This window comes from Microtus oregoni, unplaced genomic scaffold (genome assembly GCF_018167655.1).
Source record: "Microtus oregoni isolate MIOR12 unplaced genomic scaffold, Mior012 000118F_ref0000498, whole genome shotgun sequence".
NCBI lineage: Eukaryota > Metazoa > Chordata > Mammalia > Rodentia > Cricetidae > Microtus > Microtus oregoni.
In genome coordinates this window covers 684,521-704,421 of record NW_024544747.1, presented here as the reverse complement: position 1 = coordinate 704,421, position 19,901 = coordinate 684,521, and the positions used below count along the sequence as shown (strand labels likewise).

Below are 19,901 nucleotides of genomic sequence, written 5' to 3'. Positions count from 1 at the left end.
TCAAAGGCTAGCGTATACTCAGTAGTTCACAGAGGCCAATTCCGGTGACCTATTTCTCCCCTGCTGATCAAGCCACACTGGAAAACAGCAGCACTTTGGGGTCGGGGATGCTGGGCTCTACTGCAGAGCTATGTCCCAGTCACCCAGCTCCAATTTAATTTCTACAACTGATCTCAGGAAGTGCAGCAGCGAGAAGATGGTGTCTAGGACACAGCTAAAGCTCACGTAGCTGAGACAAGGCAATGTCCCTGGCTTTTCTCAAAAGTTCTGCTGTGGCTAGGGCCAAGACCCCAGAACAGGAGCCATCTGAAGAACTTCTTGTGTGAAGTTGAGCAGGTTCCTTTCGGTGCTCCCGAAATGAGCAGAGTGTGTCCTTCAGAGAGCAAATGAGAACAACAGGCACAGCAGTCGTCTCAACTGGCAGCAGCTGAACTGGAAACGTCCAGCATCTCCTCTGCAGCACCTGCTGGGCAACAAGAGGTGACTGAAGAAAAGCCTTTGCAGTGAGGATTGAGAGTACCTAAAGGGGGTGATAAGAAGGGTTCTATAGGGCTGTAACAAAGAGATAATAGGCAAAAATCTGCCTCCATGCAAAATCCACGCTTGCAAATCTAGTTCCCAGGGAGTGAGCCATGCAAACAGTGCCCTGCCTGCTGACCCTTGTCCCTGCCAATAGTGAAGGTGGCAAGAAAGTGACAATGATGGCTCTCTTCTGAGTGTCACAGGGTCGTGTTTCTTACATACATGATATAGAACCCTAAAACAGCCAGTGAGGAAGGCAGCATTCCCACTTGCAAATAGGAACAGTAAAGTTCAAAACTCCTCCTGCCAAAGCAGTGCGGTCTGATTCTGGGCCACACCCAAAGGCTACATGTGCTCTCTTCAGGGGTCCCACTTCAGACACCTGTTCAACTGTCTCCATGAGAAGAAGCAATAGTCAGGTCTGAAGAGATGGCGCAGTGGTTAGGAGCACTGGCTACTCATCCAAAGGACCTGAGTTCAATTCTCAGCACCCACATGACAGCTAATCACTGTCTGTAACTCCAGAACCGACACCCTCACACCTACATGCAAGCAAAAACACCAATGTATATAAAATAAAGAAATTTAAAAAAAAGAAGCTGTAATCACTGGGCAGTGGTGGCTCACACCTTTAATCCCAGGCAGAAGCAAGAGGATCTCTCTGAGTTCGAGGCCAGCCTGGTCTACAGAGCGAGTTCTAGGACAGCCTGGAACTGAAAAGAAAAGAAATAATAGTAGGGTTGGCAGGATGGCTCAGTGGATACAGTGGGTAAAGATGCCTGCTGCCAAGAAGGGTCTACATGGTAGAAAAGGAGAACTAATTCCACAAGTCCCATGGTGCATGTGCCCTCTCTCACACAAATATACACACATAGAAATAAATGTAATTTGAAAAATAAAGCAATAGGAAAAAATGCAATACTTGTCAGTAGAGCAAAAGAAACACTCTCAAACCCAAAGTGGTATAGAGCCCATCTACACATACAACCACCGTCTCGTGAGCCTCAAAACTCTTCTGCCCACTAAAGGTTCCAGCAGACTTGAGGGACCTCTGTCCAGTGCTGTGGAATGTGACATACAACAGAAACCATGACTACCTTGCAAACTGCATACCTACAACATGAGAAAACGCCTCGCTGAACTCCAGAACATGCTGACCGAGTAAATCCAAAAGCTGACTTGGCCTTCTCTACCATGATAAAACAAGACAGATAGGGCCAGGAATAAAGCCCAGTGGTGGAATGCTTCCTAGCCTGAAGATGGGTTTCATCCCTACCTGGGAGGATGGAGAGAAGAAAGGAGGAAGGGAGGGAGAAAGAATGCAAGAGGGGTTTAACTAAAGAAAGACCTGACCTGCTACCTACTACCCTTTAACCCACCTATCTTTCAGATTCTCTAAGGGTGGCGATAACTCCAAATCCACACACAGTGACCCATTCATAGGTCTTAAAGAAAAATCTGTTGACTTAGACAGTGAGATTGGACTGTGTTAGGGCCAGCCTGAGCCAGTTTAGCCTCTAGGACTTGTTAGACATGCTCCCATGGCAACACATTCCTGACAGACCTTCGACATCCAGTCCCCATAACCCACCCTCTCTCTTCCTTCTGGCCTCTCCCAGTCCCAGGTGACATCCAGGGAACACTAAGAGTTGCTAGTGACAGAATAGCAGTTTGAGGAACCCAGAAACCGTAGGGAAAGCCCCAAGAAGAGAAGGGAGGGGACTCAACCCCCAGGCCAGTGTTCCTCAGTCAGAAGCCTCCAACTGTCCCCCCACCCAGTTTCCTAGTCATGCTCCCAGAGCTGTGGACACATGGCCCCAGTGTCCTCCACATCCAGTCATTCCATATTCCCCCCTGACCTGACCCTGCGCCTCTTGACTGACAGCTCCTCAGGAAACCTTTCTACCTCTGGAGTTCTACCCTCTCACCAGCCTCCTTGTACCCCCGCCAATCCCTCTAGCTTGGCTTTGCCCACAACCTCCTCCAGGAAGCCTCCAGCATGAACTCCCTCTAGTCCTCCAGCCCTGAGTCTCCATGTAGTCCCATTTCCACAGGACATTACAGGCCTGGACATGGGTCCAAGCACCCCATGGCCTAGGGTTCTGTACAGAAAATGAGAAATAAGCAAAACATACACTCTGGAGCTGAGGAATCTGAGCATGGTGGTTAAATCTAGGAGCTAGCGAAAGCCAGATCTGGGCCCTGTTCAAAAACCCCCACCACACACTTCCAAAGAACACTAGGATTTGTGGTTAAAATTTTCTTGTTTTAGGGGTTGTGACTCAAACCAAACAAAATTCCAGGCAGGACGATGATTCAGCCGGTAAAGTATGGCCACCAAGCCTGACGACCTGAGTTTGGTCCCTCGTCCTCAGACCTTCACAAGGACACCATAATGTTGGTGTTTCTACACACGTTAATTAAAATATAGTGCCAGGAGTGGTAGTACATGCCTTTAGTCCCAGCAACAGGGAGGCACAGGCCAGCCTGGTCTATAGAGAGTGCAGGCTAGCCAGAGCTACATAGTGAGACCCCATCAAAAAAATAAAAAACTTTTTTTTTTTAAACTTTAACCAAACTTCAGTACAATTTTCGCTTTTAGAATTATCCTAATATACAGAACAACGTAAACTAGCAAGAAAATTCCTCTTTGGAATGAAATGACCTGTGTTCTAGTCCCAGCGAGTCTCTAAGTTGCTGAGCTATGCTGAAAGAGTTCCGTCTCCTTTCAGGCCTACAGCAGACACCATGGAGAAAGCATCAGCTTTGACTGGGCCTATTGCACATGTGCTCTCTTGTGCAAAACAAATTTCACATTAGAAGGTTTTGTTCAGGGGCTGGAGAGATGGCTCAACAGTTACGAGCACTGGCTGCTCCTCTAGATGACCCAGGTTCAATTCCCAGGATCCACAACTGTCTAATGCTAAGATCTGACACCTTCACACAGACATACATGCAGGCAAAATATCGATGCAAATGAAATAAAAGTAAACAAATTATTTTTTAGAATAAGTTTTTCCAGTCAGATAGTTAGTTGTACAGCATGCTTTAGTCCCAGCACAATGTGTGTGTGGGGGATCTCTGAGAGTTTACGGACATCCTGGTCTGCAGAGCAAGTTCCAGGACAGAAAGGACCATTCTGTGAGACTCTGTTTCAAATAAACACATAAATTATATATATTTTTTTCTCTGTGGTACATCCCCCACACACACCGCTGCTATCTGCTTCCTGTCTAACTCCCCTCAACTAAAAAGGTCCAGGCTCAGCAGAGCTCTATAGTCTGCCTCAGTTTCATTTCTCAGTGCACTGGCATCCTGTGTCCTTTCTTCTACAAAGCACCGAAAAGGAGCAAAGGGCTAGAATAATGAAAGGCCTCCCTAACCAAACTCTGTTGGAACTGAGAGGAGTGACCTGCAAAGGAAGGGAGAGTCTTGTCAGGGCCAGGCCTGCCCAGAAGCCAAACACACGGTGGGTGGGACAAGCCTCCACAGGACAAGGCCTGGGGACCTAGAGAGATGACCTCCAGAGACTGAGAAGCTCAGTGGGCTTCTGAAAGCAGAGCTGTCAGACAGTCTGAATTCCTGGGGTAGCCTGAGTAAGCCATCCCCCCTGCCCCGCCAGTGGAATGCAGCTGGGTGGCCTGTGTGCAGAGCTTTACCCAAACAAGTGCAGTAGGAGCCATAAACCTTATCTTCCAGGCTCTTCTGAGGTTCCCGGAGCTCAGGCTGAGTCAGAGCCCAGGGCTGGGGCCTGAGGCACACCTGACTCACTGCCGGATGTGTGATCCTTCTGGAATGAAACGGGAGCAGAGGGGACCCGCCTCTCTGCACAGTGGGGTGAAGAGGTGGACCAGGTGATCGATTCTCAGGAAGGCCAGGGTCTTACCAGCCAGCCCTAAGCCAAAAATTCCTCTCCCAGCAAAGCTAGGTACAAACTGTCCCTCAATTTTTCCTCGTTCCAAGATCTAGAGTTGACACCCAGTTGTTAATGGGACCCAGTGGTTTCTCTTTCTATGCGTTATAAAACCAAGATCCAACTTAGACAGAAGCAGGGTTGGGAAACAAAGGGACAGCCTGCTGCCAGGGCTGTGCCCCCTGTCACGCCTCCATCCTAAGCAGACCTGGGAGGAGAGAAGGGAGAGAAAAGAGGCTCTGTTCTCTGGTTCCTGGTGTCCCTGAGAAATTCCCCAGCCCCCTGCCAAGCGCCTCTTCCCTCCTCACAGGCCAGTGAGGCCAGTCAGGGAGACCGAGTTTATAGGCCCCTCTCTGCAGGTGGTATCGATGACATCACCATCCTCTCTGGAACCGCACTTTCTCTTGCCAGGTAAAAAAATGTTCCTGTCTCCTCCTCCCCCATTCGCTCCAAGTTGTCCTCTGCCAGTGCTCAGGGAGGCCAATCTTCTACAAACACTGCTCTGATCCAGTCACTCCCCAGCCCCGAGCTTCCCATCACATTCTGAATAAAGGTCACGTCTCTCATCTGTCCGCTGGCACTGACTGCCACTGAGTCTCCTCTCAGGGCTGTGCCCTCCCTCATACAGTGCCTCCTGGCCACCTGCACCTGCAGCTGAAGCCTGACCCTCCCTGCCAGTCCCATACACTGCAAACATTTGCTGAAGGAACACGACATAACAGCCTCTCCTCGCAGCAGCCGGCGAGAAGCCACCCCTGGGACCCTCCTGACAGGCCTGTCACACCCCTGGATGGGTTTTGCTTGCTGTTTGCATAGCTGTGCTCTGCATCTGATTGTAAGCCTGATCTATGTGTGGACCATGGTGTTCTTTATTTGTCCTGTCAGATTCTGACAATGACCTTGAGAGTTCAGTATTATTATCCTTATTTACGTGTGAGGAACCCAGGACTTGGCGAAGCAGCTCGCGCTGTGAATGGTGGGTAGTGGTTTGGGTTCTGTGTCCACAGCTCCCACATTGCAGCGGTTTGGGTTCTGTGTTCACAGCTCCCACATTGCAGACCCCAGCACCGTCCTCAGCACAAGGCCCTCCGCGTTCCCTTCAACGGAGCGAGGTGTGAGCAGTTCTACCCAGACAACTCCTGTTCTCTGTTTTCCTCCCAAGCTTGTCGCCCTTGCTCTGGATCCTAGACAGTGGAGGACAGGGAAGAAGTGAGCAATGTCTGCCCCTCATGGATCCCAGGAATAACAGCTAAAGCCTGGGTAGCAGGGCAGAAGCCTTTGCCCCCACCCACTGCCTGTTCTGACGGCCCCCAAGTGAGCTCCAGCTCTTCTCTCCCGCCCTTCCCAACTCCAGTGGGACACAGGTTGGGCGAGGGGGCAGCAGGCAAGACAGAAAAAAAAAAAGGTAAGGGGCCAAAATGCAATGACTCACCCTCCTTTGTCCTCCCCTGGGGGTTTAGGGGCGGGACTCTTAAATTCCAGTCTATCCCTGGGAGACACTTAGATGTCAGTTACCTGGACAGCACGAGGACAACTCTGTTTATCCAAACTAAGAGCCTGCCATGGCAACCCAGGGCCAGTGCCTTTAGGGCTGGGAGCAAAGGTCCTGGACAAAAGGGGTGGAGTCATATGTACCTAGCCTCAGAGTTCTGCTGCCAGCCTGTCACCTGTGTGCCCCTGGGGCCTGCTCTAACCCAGCACCCCCTTGTGGCCAAGTAGGAACCACCCATCTTCTAAAAACACGTCCCCCCTCCCGCTTCTCCCGGACACTAAGATAGGAATGAGGAACTGAGCTAACTACGGAGGAGAAGGGAGCCTGGTGGGTAGCATCAGGAGGAAAAATAGCAAAACCTTCAGAGCCAAAGAGATGGCTTCTTAGATGGAGGAGAGCCCAGAACACTGGGTGAGGTGGCAACACCCTCACTCCTGTCTCCTGGGACCCCTAGGGCTGCCACCATTCATTTTTTTTTAAGATTTTTTTTTTTAATTTTACCTTCTGTGTATGAGTGTTTGCCCTGCCTGTAAATGTGTGTTAACAGGTGCCCTTGAAGTTCAGGAGAAGGTATCAGATCTCTTGGAACTAGGATTGATGGTGTGTGTCAGGAACTGAACGTGGGTCCTCTGGAAAGACAGCCAGTGCTCTTAACCACTGAGCCATCTCTCCGGCCCCAACCATCATTCTTCTGTTTTCTTTTGTTTTGTTTTTCAAGACAGGGTTTCTCTGTGTCACCCTAGCTGTCCTGGAACTTTCTCTGTAGACCATGCTGGCCTTGAACTCACAGAAATTCACCTGCCTCTGCCTCCCCGGTGCTGAAATTAAAGAGGTGCACCACCACCGCCCAGCCCCAACCATCATTCTTAATAATGCACTTTTTGGCAGACCATGTGCCCTTTAAAACTCTGACATGCACCACGAACAGCTAATTGTAAAAACCTGCCTGCAAAACTGCCGGTCCTGTAGCCCTTCACTAAAGCCAGGAACAGGCCTGGAGACTTAAAAACACACAGACAAACACAAAGACAGAGACAGACAGAGAGAGACTCCGACATGGGTCATCCTTGACACAAGAATGCCAACTTTATGGAGCTCAGGGGCACTTTATATAGGGCTCTGGCCACACCCCAGCTCTCGGGATCTTTCAGCTGCAGACCCATCAGAAACCACTCCCCTGCCATCAGAGTCTGCTCAGAGCAGAGGAACACAGGTTGTTTACAGGAAACTTAGGGTCTGGGTCTGTAGTCCCCACCAGCTCCCACCAGCTAGTGACTCGGGAACCCCCCTACACACACACACAGAGGCAGGAACCCCCCTACACACACACACAGAGGCTAACAGCTAGTGACTCAGGAACCCCCCTACACACACACACACACACACACACACACACACTAACAGCTAGTGACTCAGGAACCCCCTACACACACACACACAGGTTAACAGCTAGTGATTCGGGAACACCCTACACACACACACGCACACACACACACACACACACACAGAGAGAGAGAGAGAGAGAGAGAGAGAGAGACTAACAGCTAGTGACTCAGGAACCACACACACACACACATATAGAGACTCAGAAACACATACACAGCCGCTATTAGGATCTGCCTTCATCTCTTTTCTTCTGGGTAATCCTTGCATGGCAAACATCTCTGAACCCCCATGGGAGCTGCACAGCTGTGTTTCAGTGGTCCTTTGGATATCTCACCTCAAATCTGTGGGTGCTGTGCTAAGTTGTTCTGTCTGCTTGACACAAACCCAAGTATACCTGGGAAGAGAAAATCTTAATTGAGAAAATGCCTCCATAAGATTGACCTCTAGGCAAATGTGTACGGAATTTCATAATGAATAATTGATGTGGCAGGGCCCTCACCCACCGTGTGCACTGCCATCCCAGAGAGAAGGCCAAGCAAGACAGTAAGGACCATTCCTCTATAGCTTCTGCTTCAGTTCCTGCTTTGAGTTCCCGCTCTGACTTCCTTTGATGATAGTCTCTGATGTGGAAGTGTAAGATAAAATAAATCCTTTCCTCCCCAAGTTGGTCATGGCATCTCATCACAAAACAGGTTCCAAACTGAAATTGCTTTGTAACACCACTGTCTAAGCCTTATCGCCTCCCTTGATTCTTGTCTTGTGGACAGCAACCCCTGCTCCAAAACCAAAAGCCTGGGTCTGCCTGACGTCCAGACACAAGAACGTGCTTCCCCAGTCTAGATCAAACAATGTGACCCCTGTGAAGTGCAGTGCCTGGTCCGCCTTACATGTGCAAGACGCGCATTACCGTCATTTTAAGAGGTGTATATTGTTTTGTTGGTAGTGGAAGTGGAGGCAGGAAGATTAGACGTTCAAGGTCATCCTCAGCTACACTGTAAATTCAAAGCCAGCCTGGGATACATGAGACCTTGTCTCAAAAACCAAAGGGACAACAAAAATTAAGAACTTCTTATTAAAAATCATTGTTAAGAGAAGAAAAGGATTGGGCTAGCAAGATGACTCCGGCGATAACGGCTCTTGCCTCCAAGCCCGATGATCCACATGACGAAAGGAAATCAACCATCCTTGAAAGCTGTCCTTTGACCTGCACAGGTTTCTCTACAGAGGGTGCCCATCACAGGACTCAGAGACACCTAACTAATTAATATGGTAAAATTTGAAGAAAGGGAGCTGGAGAGATGGCTCAGAGGTTAAGAGCATTGCCTGCTCTTCCAAAGGTCCTGAGTTCAATTCCCAGCAACCACATGGTGGCTCACAACCATCTGTAATTGGGTCTGGTGCCCTCTTCTGGCCTGCAGACATACACACAGACAGAATATTATATACATAATAAATAAATAAATATTTTTTTAAAAAAATTGATGAAAGTAGCCGGGCATAAACCACAGACCTTCAGTCCCATCAGGAGGCACAGACAGGAAACCCCATGAGTTTTAGACCTGCCTAATCTGTGTAGTGAGTTCCAGTACAGCTATGGCTACATAGTGAGAACCTGCCTTGAAAAACAACACACAAACAAAAAGAATAAAAAGATATTACTGAGTGGGAGGAAAAACATTGTAAATCATATATTACAAAGAATGTTAATATTTACACACACATTAATATACATGCACATAACCTATTTTATATATACAAATAACACATATAGATTAAAGCCTCAAATTTTCATAATTTTAAGCCCATAATTTTCTATGATGGGCTAAAGATTTGAGTGGTAAGATCAAGGAAGAAATACTTACTGGGCATGGTAGTTCAAATCTACAATTCTAGCATTTGAGAGGCTGGGACAAGAGAATTGCCTCAAAGTTTCAGACCAGCTAGGTTGTATAGTAAATCATTTTTTATTATGGATCAGAACCCTATTTCATTCATAAATAAATAAATAAATGAGATTTTAAAAGAAGAGAATAAGGAGGAAGAAGATATGTAAATCACAAACCAGTACTTGAGAAATGCTTAATCCAAGCTTGGTGGTGTACACACCTGTAACCTGAAACAGGACAGCCTTCCTGAGCTACCCAACAATGTCCCTTCGGTGTTTTCCAGCCGCCCTACTCAGATCCCAGAGTCCTCTGCTAACCCCCCCCACACACACACACAGGTCCCTCCAACTCTCCATAGTAGCACTGCTCTTTTGCTACTGTTTTGACTTGGCTTTTTATTTTTTAAAGATTTATTTATTAATATTTTTATGTGCATTGGTGTTTCACCTGCATGTGCATGTATATCTGTGTGAAGGTGCCAAATCCCCTGGAACTGGGGTTTCAGATGCCATATGGGTGCTGGTGCTAGGAATTGAACCTCTTCTTCTGGACGAGCAGTCTCTGCCTTTAACTGTTGATCCCTCTCTCCAGCCCCTGAAACAGAATCTCCTGTAGTCTGGGCTAGTCTCGGGATTGCAATGGAGTCGAGACTGGCCCTGAACTCATGATCCTCCTACTTTTTTTTGAGTCGGGGTCTCTCTGTGTAGCCTGTCCTGGAACTCTCTATGTAGACCAGGCTGGCCTTTAATTCGGAGATGCACCTGCCTCTGCCTCTCCAGGGATTGCAGACAGGCACCACTACACCTGGCTCCTTCTCCTGGTTTTTACCCAGCTGGTGGCAGCTGCCATGTCAACCTCCCTCATGCTTCCTATTAGAGGAGAAGCAGAAACATGGCAGGTTACCTGAGTCCCAGCTCTGCCACCTAACAGTGCTGTCACTCCCTCAAGACCCTTACCTGGAATCAGGGGTTTCTCCTACCAATTTCCATTACCTTTAGACTCACTTAGAATAGCAGCAAGCCTCAGTGCACTGCTCTCTGTGACGGCTGAGCAGCCTCGCTGCGCATTGCCACACTCGCTGGGGAAACCTTCCACTCACCCTGACACCTCCAGGGGCATGGATGTCTACCTGTTTTCTTCTCAACAATCTGATGTTTTGTCCTGTTGTGGTACGAGGAATGAAGCCCAGGGCCTTATACGTGTTAGGCAAGCTCTCCACCATCCCCTATCCCTTTACGACCTTCTTTTATTAACATTTGATTGATGGATTGATTTTGAGATAGTGTTTCACTACACAGGCCAGACTGGTCTTGAACTCACAGAACTCACAGAAATCCTCCTGTCTCTTCCTTCCGTGTGCTGGAATCAAAGGTATATACCGCCAGGCCAGCATGCAATCATTTTTATATTTATATTATATATGTATTTGTGAGTGCACACACATATGGCGGTCAGAAGACAATTTGCAGAGTTTGTTAACATCTTCTGCTATGTGAGTTCCAGGGATTGAACTCAGGTCTTTAGTCTTAGCAGCAAGCAGCTCACAGGCCAGTCTCCATCACTCCTGTTCTACAAATGCGTCAGCTCACAGGCCAGTCTCCGTCACCCCTGTTCTACAAATGTGTCAGCTCACAGGCCAGTCTCCGTCACCCCTGTTCTACAAATGCGTCAGCTCACAGGCCAGTCTCCATCACTCCAGCTCACCGGCCAATCTCCGTCACTCCTATTGTACACGTGCATCAGCTCAGAGGCCAGTCTCCGTCACCCCTGTTCTACAAATGCGTCAGCTCACAGGCCAGTCTCCGTCACCCCTGTTCTACAAATGCGTCAGCTCACAGGCCAGTCTCCGTCACCCCTGTTCTACAAATGCGTCAGCTCACAGGCCAGTCTCTGTCACTCCTGTTCTACAAATGCGTCAGCTCACAGGCCAGTCTCTGTCACCCCTGTTCTACAAATGCGTCAGCTCACAGGCCAGTCTCTGTCACCCCTGTTCTACAAATGCGTCAGCTCACAGGCCAGTCTCTGTCACCCCTGTTCTACAAATGCGTCAGCTCACAGGCCAGTCTCCATCACCCCTGTTTTACAGATGCGTCAGCTCACAGGCCAGTCTCCATCACTCCCATTTCTTTCCTTTGCATCACACTTAGGTTCTATCCCAATGTTCTCAGCCATTGGTTGCAGAAAGGGCTATGCATGGTGCTGTGCAGAGTTCTAGGACCCCCAACCAAGGACACGGAAGACACTGCCTCTTTCCAGCTTGCATGAAGGCCAGTCACACCTGCTACTACTGCATGTTCTTCCAAGCACCAGCTCTGGTTTTCTAGGTACTTAAAAGGCTATCTCTCCAGGTTTGCCCGTAGCTCTGCCAAATCTAGAGGCAGCAGGAAAAGGTATCAGTCACAGCAAATTTACTACACAATTTTAAGAGCGGATCCTTGGCCACCCTACTGTCCCGTTTCATCCTCTTCCCTGCAGACTCAATCTTAGTACCACATTGCCACTGCTGGGCACAAAAGCTAAGAGTTTGCTTCAGATTATGTCATTTGCCGGGTGTGGTGGAGCACGTCTTTAATGCCAGCACTCAGGAGGCAGAGACATGAGTGAGGCTAGCCAGGTCTACAGAGTGAGTTCCAGGACAAGTTCACTGGGGTTCAGAAAGGGAAGGGAAGAAGAGAACATGAGATCTGGCAAAGTCACCCTAGTGAAGGGGGCTGGAGTGGAGAGCAGAGGCCATGGAAGCTCCTAGGATTCTTCTCTCAGCTTCAGCACCTGGAGAACTCTAGCAGCATGCAGGTTCTCCTCAGCATTAACCCTAGGAAGAACCCTCTGATATGAACAACCGAGGCAATAATACTGAAAGTGCCCCCACACTCCCACTCCAGGGGAGCATGCTCAAATGGAGCCCTCAGAACCCCACCCCAACTCCGCCGTCCACAAACTGCCCTAGGACTTCAACAGGGAGGACAGCCCTAGAGAGTTCTGAAGGTCCTTCCTCAGTGCCCCCTGCTCCCCAGCTGCACTTGAGGCTGCACATTTTGCCTCCCCCCCCCCAGGCTCTCTCCAGTCTACCCAACCATACTTCCTGACTCTCTAGAACCCTACTTTATGTTATTATAGACAAGATATCCTGGTGGCCTAGGCAGGCTTCAAGTTCCCTATGTATTTTGAATGCCGGATCCTCCTGCATCCATCACTCAGGGCTTCCTGACAGCTAACCAAGCATTCTGCCATCCCAGCTACACCCAGCCGTGATTGTACTTGTTTGTTTTGTTAGGGGGGTACTCACACAGCCGAGGCTAGCCTGAAACTCCAAATCTTCTTGCCTTCACCTCTTTCTGCGCAGGCGTCACAGGTTCGTGCCACCATGCCCAGCTCATCCTTTTCAATAACGGTTTAAAACCCAAACCATCTACTGAGCTCCCCCTCCAAGTCCATTCTACACCAAACTCATTTTACCCAAAGTTCCACCTCATTGCTCCAGGTCTCAGAGTGCTGCCAAAACCCCTCCTCTGAGGACACTGGATCGCCTTGCCCCTCTAACACTCCCACCCCCCACCACGAAGTCTCTATTTTCCCCCAACACTGAGTCACTTCAAGTAGAGGCTCAGGTTGGGTGTGATGTTACCTGCAATCTCAGCACTCTGGAGGAGCATAAATTTGGGGCCAGCCTGGGCTACAGTTTGAAACTGTCTCAAACGGAATAAATAATCATAGGACACACTCCTTTGATCGCAGCTCTTCCGGAGGCCTAGAGGCTGATCCCTGAGTGGAAGAAAGATGATGGAACCAGCCTGACACTCACGTAGAGACCCCACCACACAGACCTGGAATGACATTCTGAAGACCCTCCACCCCCATTCCCCCATCCTCCACCCCAGCTCCTCTCAGGGCTGGGCCAGGGAAATAGCCAGACTGATAACAATCTCTGGGCCTTCTGACCCCAGACCCTCACAACGGTAATCCTCTAATCTCCCGCTATCTAGTCTGCACGGAGCGTGGCTCTAGCCCTTAAAAGGAGAGTGCGCCTACGTGCGAGGAGGACGACCCCGCCCACCCCACAGTCACCACCGAGCTTTCTCCCAGTTAAACTTGCAGTGCAGGTTTCCTCCCCCTCGGCGGGACAAGGGAATGTAGGGCCTGGGGAAGGGAACCACTTCCTTTACCCTCCCCCACTCTCTCCCCCACCCTCACCCCACCGCTCAACCCACCTCTTTTCACTCTTTGTTCTCAGCGCTTCTCGGCTGACCGCTCACGCCTCTCCCTCTCCCAAGCTTGGTTCCGCTGCTACCCCAGTCCCTTCTCTCCTTGCCCCCACCCACAGGCCAGAGGCCCAGCCCTAGGGATCTTGGAACGAAACTATCTCCCCCACCCCACCCCGCGTGCCCCTCTCCCCAGCGCGCCCACTGATCAGGCTGAGTTTTTAGGCCCGATCACAGAGGAATCCGGAACTGCGGGGAAGGGGCAAGCTGGCACTGGACTCCTGCGGTCGGTATTTGCCCCAAGCTGCAAGAGGTCAGGAATGCAACCGGCTAAGTGAGATAAGGAGACGTTGCAGCTCTGCAGCCCCACTGCAAACTTCCCCACCACAGAAGGGCCGGCGCTTCAGGGGTGAGGCAAGATCAGAGCAGGATTTACCAAGGGGCTTACAGAAAAATCCTAGGGTCCTGGAGTCACTACTGAAAAAACTCAAAAGTCCCCCAGTGGTCCTCCGTGATTTGAGGCCTCCTGGAGTCCCTCTTTATACCCTCCTGAATGAGGCCTTACTCTGCAGTAATTCCTATTTGTTTTAGAAGGAGCATTGTAACAAGCCCATGCTTCGCTTACCAGAAGACTAGACAGGCAGTTGTTGGCTTTTTTCCTCCCCAAAGAAGTGAAAGAAAAAAAAAAAGCTCAGTTAAGTGACTTTCTGAGGTCACCCAACCCGCAAAGTGCCCAAGTTGGATAACTTGAAGCTTAAAAAAACAGCAGAACCTGTTCATGGAACATTTAACCAGTACACTTCAATGTATGGTCCCATAAAATAGGACAGTTGTGGAACTCAGTGGGATAATTTGTAAGATTAAAAGCCCCTTTCACTGGCTGGAATCTCCAACCCCCAAGAAGCCTTCATGCAAAGCCAGTGGGCATTTGTTTGTATGTTAGTTTGCATCCATTTGCCTGGCTGTCTCTGGCAACGCCCAGCCTCCACAGCCAGCTCCCGGGGTCCTCCAGGGTTTTCCCATCCAGAGGAGGTAGGTTTGGAACAATCTGTTCACACCCTGCCTCCTCCTGATCTGCTGACCTGGGCTCATTCTAGGGCCCCTTTCTCTCCCTGTTTTACTTTCCTGTCTGCCCACAGAGTCAGTCCAGCTGGTCGCTCGATAAGGATCAATAAGTCCGCTCCAGAGCAAAGAGCACGGCCGAACGTGTGACAAATCCCAGGGCTGGCCCTCGTGGTTTCTCCATCTTCATTCAAGAGTGGTCAAGCAGCTGGTGGGGGCTGGGGTGTTGCACAAGTTTGGGGGTTTCTCCAAGGAACAAGATGGAAATTTGGGGATCATTATGAAGACTGACCAGGAAAGAAAGAAGGCCCAGGGAGCAGGAGGAGGGGCCTGTGTGAGCAGGGGGTTGGGAGGATAGAGAGAAAAGCCATCTGGTTCAAGCCTAGCCAGGTGTTTCTATGCATCTGTCTTCTCAGATCCCAGCCTATCCAGACACAGTGTGGTCTGCAGGACAGACAGTGCTCTTTTCCCTGCTTTCTTCCCATGGCTACTAGAAAGGGCGTGACACACAGTCAGTGTCCAGCAAATACTGGTTAAATTGTAAGTGCTATTGGGCTGGGGGTGTACTCAGCAAACAGAGTGCTGATGTCAAATATGAGGACTTGAGTTTGATCCTTTGCACCCCATAAACTCGGTGTGATATCTCATGCCTGTGATCACAGGAACAGGAGGATCAGGGGCTGAAGGCCATCCTTGGCTACATAGAGAGTTCAGGACCAGCCTGAGCTACAGAGGATGTTCAGAGACAGTACAGGAGCTAATTAAAGAAATGTGTTCCGAGGAAGTGCGTTCCTGTTTTGAGAATATAGATTTCCATAGCTCCACGCACACACGTGTTTAGCAATGGACAGAGCCACAGCACTGTCTGGGAACCCGGGACGCGAGACCAGATTGTGGAGCGCTCAGGATCGTATTTCTCTTCCTCTTTATTTATTTATCAATTTTTTTATGTGAACTGGTGTTTTGCCTGCATGTGTGTCTGTGTGAGGGTGTCGGGTACCCTAGAACTAGAGTTTCAGACAGTTGTGAGCTGCCATGTGGGTGCTGGGAATTGAACCCTGGTCCTCCTAGAGGGACAATCAGTGTTCTCAATCATTGAACCAACTCTCCAGCCACTCTCTTCCTCTTCTTGAGCTCCCAGCTTTTCTTCCCCAGGACTCCTGGGGCTCCAGGACTGTCCTCCGACTTAAGCTAAGGACATTCTACAAAATCTTCACCCTAGTGGACATCTCTTCTAACTGTGCAAAAGGTATTAAAAGCGCTATATCCTGCCCTAAAAAGCGAAGGCTAACACCACCTGCTATCCTTCGTGCCCCTGATTAGCCACCCCCTTCCCGGGCGCTGAGGGTAGCGTACAGTGCTGAGAGCACGTGATGCGGCCAAGAAGGGCTGCGACCAGGTAGGTCACAGGAGTCGCGCGCTCTTGGCGCCCGCGGCTCCGGGGGCGGGGGCGGGGCCTGCAAAGAAGGTCTCCTCCTCTTTCCCTCAGCGATATAACAGATCGAGGGCAGCCACTCTCTACGGCCGTCGGAACCCCTGTCCCGGTCTCTCGCTTCGCTCTCCTCTTCAGACAACATGAGCTTCACCACCCGCTCCACCACGTTTTCCACCAACTACAGGTCCCTGGGATCTGTGCGGATGCCCAGCCAGCGGGTCCGGCCTGCCAGCAGCGCGGCCAGCGTCTATGCAGGTGCTGGGGGCTCCGGTTCCCGGATCTCCGTGGCCCGCTCCTCAAGCGTCTGGGGTGGCTCCGTGGGGTCTGCAGGTCTGGTTGGGATGGGTGGCATCCAGACCGAGAAGGAGACCATGCAAGACCTGAACGACCGCCTGGCCAGCTACCTGGACAGGGTGAAGAGCCTGGAGACCGAGAACAGGAGATTGGAGAGCAAAATCCGGGAACATCTGGAGAAGAAGGGGTCCCAGGGCATCAAGGACTGGGGCCACTATTTCAAGACCATCGAAGACCTGAGGGCTCAGGTAAGGACATGGGGGGAGGAGCCATTCTGGTCATCCAGTGCCCCACCCCCACCCCGAAAAAAAATTTAATAGTGTGTGCGCGGTTGACCCCTTCCGCTCTTTTCACATCCGTCTCCACTCTGGGACGAAGTTAGAAGTACTTCGGATTCTCACCCACAACCTAGGAATTCCAAGGGTAGTGGCTACACACGGGAGTTGGCTTCCCCCACGGGGTGTAGTGGGAAGGGAACAGTATTGAGAATCTCAAAAAAAAGAAAAAGAAAAAAAGTGCCATAAATTGGAACCAGACACTCATTTCTTTTTCAGTGGGGACAGTTAACAGGGTTAAACGGATGTAGCTAAGGCTGAGTCATCTAGAGGTAAACAGGAGGCTACCTGTGGGAGGGGCCTATCAGGGGGGTGGGAGGCCCAGAACAGGGGCCTAACAGGTGCACCTGGAGAAAAAGCCGGGAAAGGGTGGGAGGAGAGAGTTGTTAGAAGCTGCTCCTTTGTAGGCGGGATAGTACAGGCCCAGGCAGAGGGGCAAGGTGCCAGGATCTAAGAATCCAGGAAGGGAGCGGAGGCACAGGTGGAAAGGGTAGATGGGAGCCCTAGCCTCTGGCGGTTCCGGGGACTGGGACGGGTTCGCTGAAACAGAAGGAGAGTGTGTGTGTGTGTGTGGTGTGTGTGTGACCTGGCACTCTCACCGCAATCTTCTGCTTTAATCCACCCAGATCTTTGCGAATTCTGTGGACAATGCCCGCATCGTCCTGCAGATCGACAATGCTCGTCTTGCTGCTGATGACTTCAGAGTCAAGTAAGTCTGAGGCTGCAGCTAGAGCGAAGAATGGTCTGCTCCAGGGCCCAAGTTGGGTGGGTGGGGTCCTTGCAGAGGCTTATTCGGGTGAGGGTCCATTGAGTGGTCATTCAACTATTAATTCGTGCAGCCCAGTTTAAGCCTACTGCTCCTCACAGTCAAGAATGATGCCTGACCCAGGCAACTGGTTTGTGTTGGGTGCAAGACTAGGCTAGGGAGTTGGCACTGGTCAGATGGGACCCACTGATCTCCTCCACTCCTTCAGGTATGAGACAGAACTGACCATGCGCCAGTCTGTGGAGAGTGACATCCATGGACTCCGAAAGGTAGTGGATGACACCAACATCACGAGGCTGCAGCTGGAGACAGAAATCGAAGCCCTCAAGGAGGAACTGCTGTTCATGAAGAAGAACCATGAGGAGGCAAGTGGGGCTGCTGTGAGGCCAGCAGCCTCGCGTGGAAATTAGAACCACGAGCCTGGGTTATCAGCCTGTTCTGATTAAGAGCAAACCCAGTGGATCATATATGTTCTATGGCTCACCCAAGTTAGCCCACATTGTCTTGACCTCATAATAGTGTACCTGACCTGCAGCCCCACTTGGAAAGCTGAGGCAGGAGAGTTGATTCATTGCCAGCCTGTGTGAGTGAGAGGAGATGGAGAGGAAGGTAGAAGTTGCCGGTCTGAGGACATGGGCAGATGGTGGAGCTGCTAGGGCTTCTGGAAGAGGTTTAAGATAAGGTGTGAGGGAGGAGGCTGGTAAGATAAAGAGGAAATGGGCAAGTTCCGACAATGAAGGAGCAGAAGCCCTGATCTAGCCTTGCCAGGTGCAAGTCCAAGGTTTCCTCCACTCCCATCATTCCCATCACTGCCTCCTAGAAAAAGACCCTCAGTGAGGAACTCTGACCTTCAGTGCCCCCTCTTAGGTGCCCTCTCCCCCGTTTCTGCCTTCTTCAGGAAGTTAAAGGACTGGAAGCCCAGATTGCCAGTTCTGGATTAACCGTGGAAGTGGATGCCCCCAAATCTCAGGACCTCAGCAAGATCATGGCTGATATCCGGGCCCAGTATGAGGAGCTGGCTCAGAAGAACCGTGAGGAACTAGACAAGTACTGGTCCCAGCAGGTATGCAAGAGGAAAGGCTGGTTGCCAGGGTGTGAGGGGGAGGCTGCCAAGGAAGGCAGGTCTTGACTGACCCTCCCCGGGGACCCTGCAGATTGAGGAGAGCACCACAGTGGTCACTACTCAGTCTGCGGAAATCAGAGATGCTGAGACCACACTCACAGACCTGAGGCGCACCTTCCAGGCCTTGGAGATTGACCTAGATGCCATGAAAAATCAGGTGAGAGTCTCCCAGTCACCTACTGAAGTTCCTTTGGACCCGGACCTCTGTCACTCGGCCTCAGCCCCACTGTCTTGCCCCCAATCCTCCTCCACACATAATCAAGAGACCCCTAAGACAAATCACTTCTGTGTGTTTCCCATTTCCTCCTGCACTGGAACCTAGTATTGACAGACAAGTGGTCCTGACGGCCCTGTCAGAGAAGGAAAGGCTGAGCAAGCTAGCACTTGGGACTCACCCTCCTATCTTTCTTTGCTCTGCAGAAAATCAGCTTGGAGAACAGCCTTAGGGACGTGGAGGCCCGATACAACATGCAGATGGAGCAGCTCAATGGCGTCCTTCTGCACCTGGAGTCAGAGCTGGCACAAACCCGGGCAGAGGGGCAGCGCCAGACCCAGGAATACGAAGCCCTGCTGAACATCAAGGTCAAGCTTGAGTCTGAGATTGCCACCTACCGCCGCTTGCTGGAGGATGGCGAAGACTTCAGGTGAGTGGATTCTCCTAGCCACACAAGTGAGGGTCTTTTCTCCACTTCTGGAACTCTGGGAAGTCCCAAGGTTTGTCTGTTTATTGGTAATCCCTGAGCAGTGGCTTCAGGACAGTGAACATACTGTCTCTTGAGAAAGAATGACTAAGTATTGCCCCTAGCTGTGTTTGGGATCATTCAGCCTTGAGTTTCCCTTTTCTGGAAGAAATGGCTGGGGAGAGTTTGGAAGTAAAGACACGGATCAGGGAAAACTTCTGAATTTCTGGTCTCCTTTCTACTCTGTGGGGCTGCTTATAACTAAGGCTTCATCATCTGTTACAGTCTCAGCGATGCCCTGGACTCCAGTAACTCCATGCAAACCATCCAGAGGACAACCACCCGCAAGGTCGTGGATGGCAAAGTGGTGTCCGAGACCAATGACACCAGGGTTCTGAGGCACTAAGGCTGAGAAGGAGGCTACTACCCTGGGGACCAAGGAACCAATAAAAGTTTGTGCCTTCCTTGGCAGTCTTCCTGCTTGTGCACATGATGTTGAGTCTACAACCCCATCTTGGGTCAGACAGATGTCTCTTGACCTAAGGGGTTTCACATGGATGGAGCAGTGGGCGAGGAAGAGTCTGGGTGCTTAAAATACCTAAAAGATGATGAAGGGGGAGATATGACTGTCCTAGGCACAGATGAAAGCATAATAAAACTGGTATCTCCCACTCAAGAGACCTGGTGGAGAAGTCAGGCATGGTGTATACGTGTGATCTTGATTCATGTTCAAGACCAGTCTGGGCTATATCGCAAATTCCAGGGCAGCCTACGTCATGTGCCAGTGTCCCACTAAAACAAAAGCAAC

At 50.5% G+C, this 19,901-nt stretch overlaps 1 protein-coding gene across 1 annotated transcript; it reads left to right on the top strand.

The window, feature by feature from the left end:
* The first annotated feature begins 15,949 nt into the window (after nucleotides 1-15,949).
* Krt18 (keratin 18) lies at nucleotides 15,950-19,557 on the top strand. Its single transcript, XM_041646037.1, has 7 exons — nucleotides 15,950-16,437; nucleotides 17,151-17,233; nucleotides 17,499-17,655; nucleotides 18,189-18,353; nucleotides 18,445-18,570; nucleotides 18,834-19,057; nucleotides 19,379-19,557. Exons 1-7 carry the CDS (start codon nucleotides 16,036-16,038, stop codon nucleotides 19,497-19,499), a joined length of 1,278 nt encoding a protein of 425 aa, XP_041501971.1. The 5' UTR covers nucleotides 15,950-16,035; the 3' UTR covers nucleotides 19,500-19,557.
* Nucleotides 19,558-19,901: the final 344 nt, after the last annotated feature.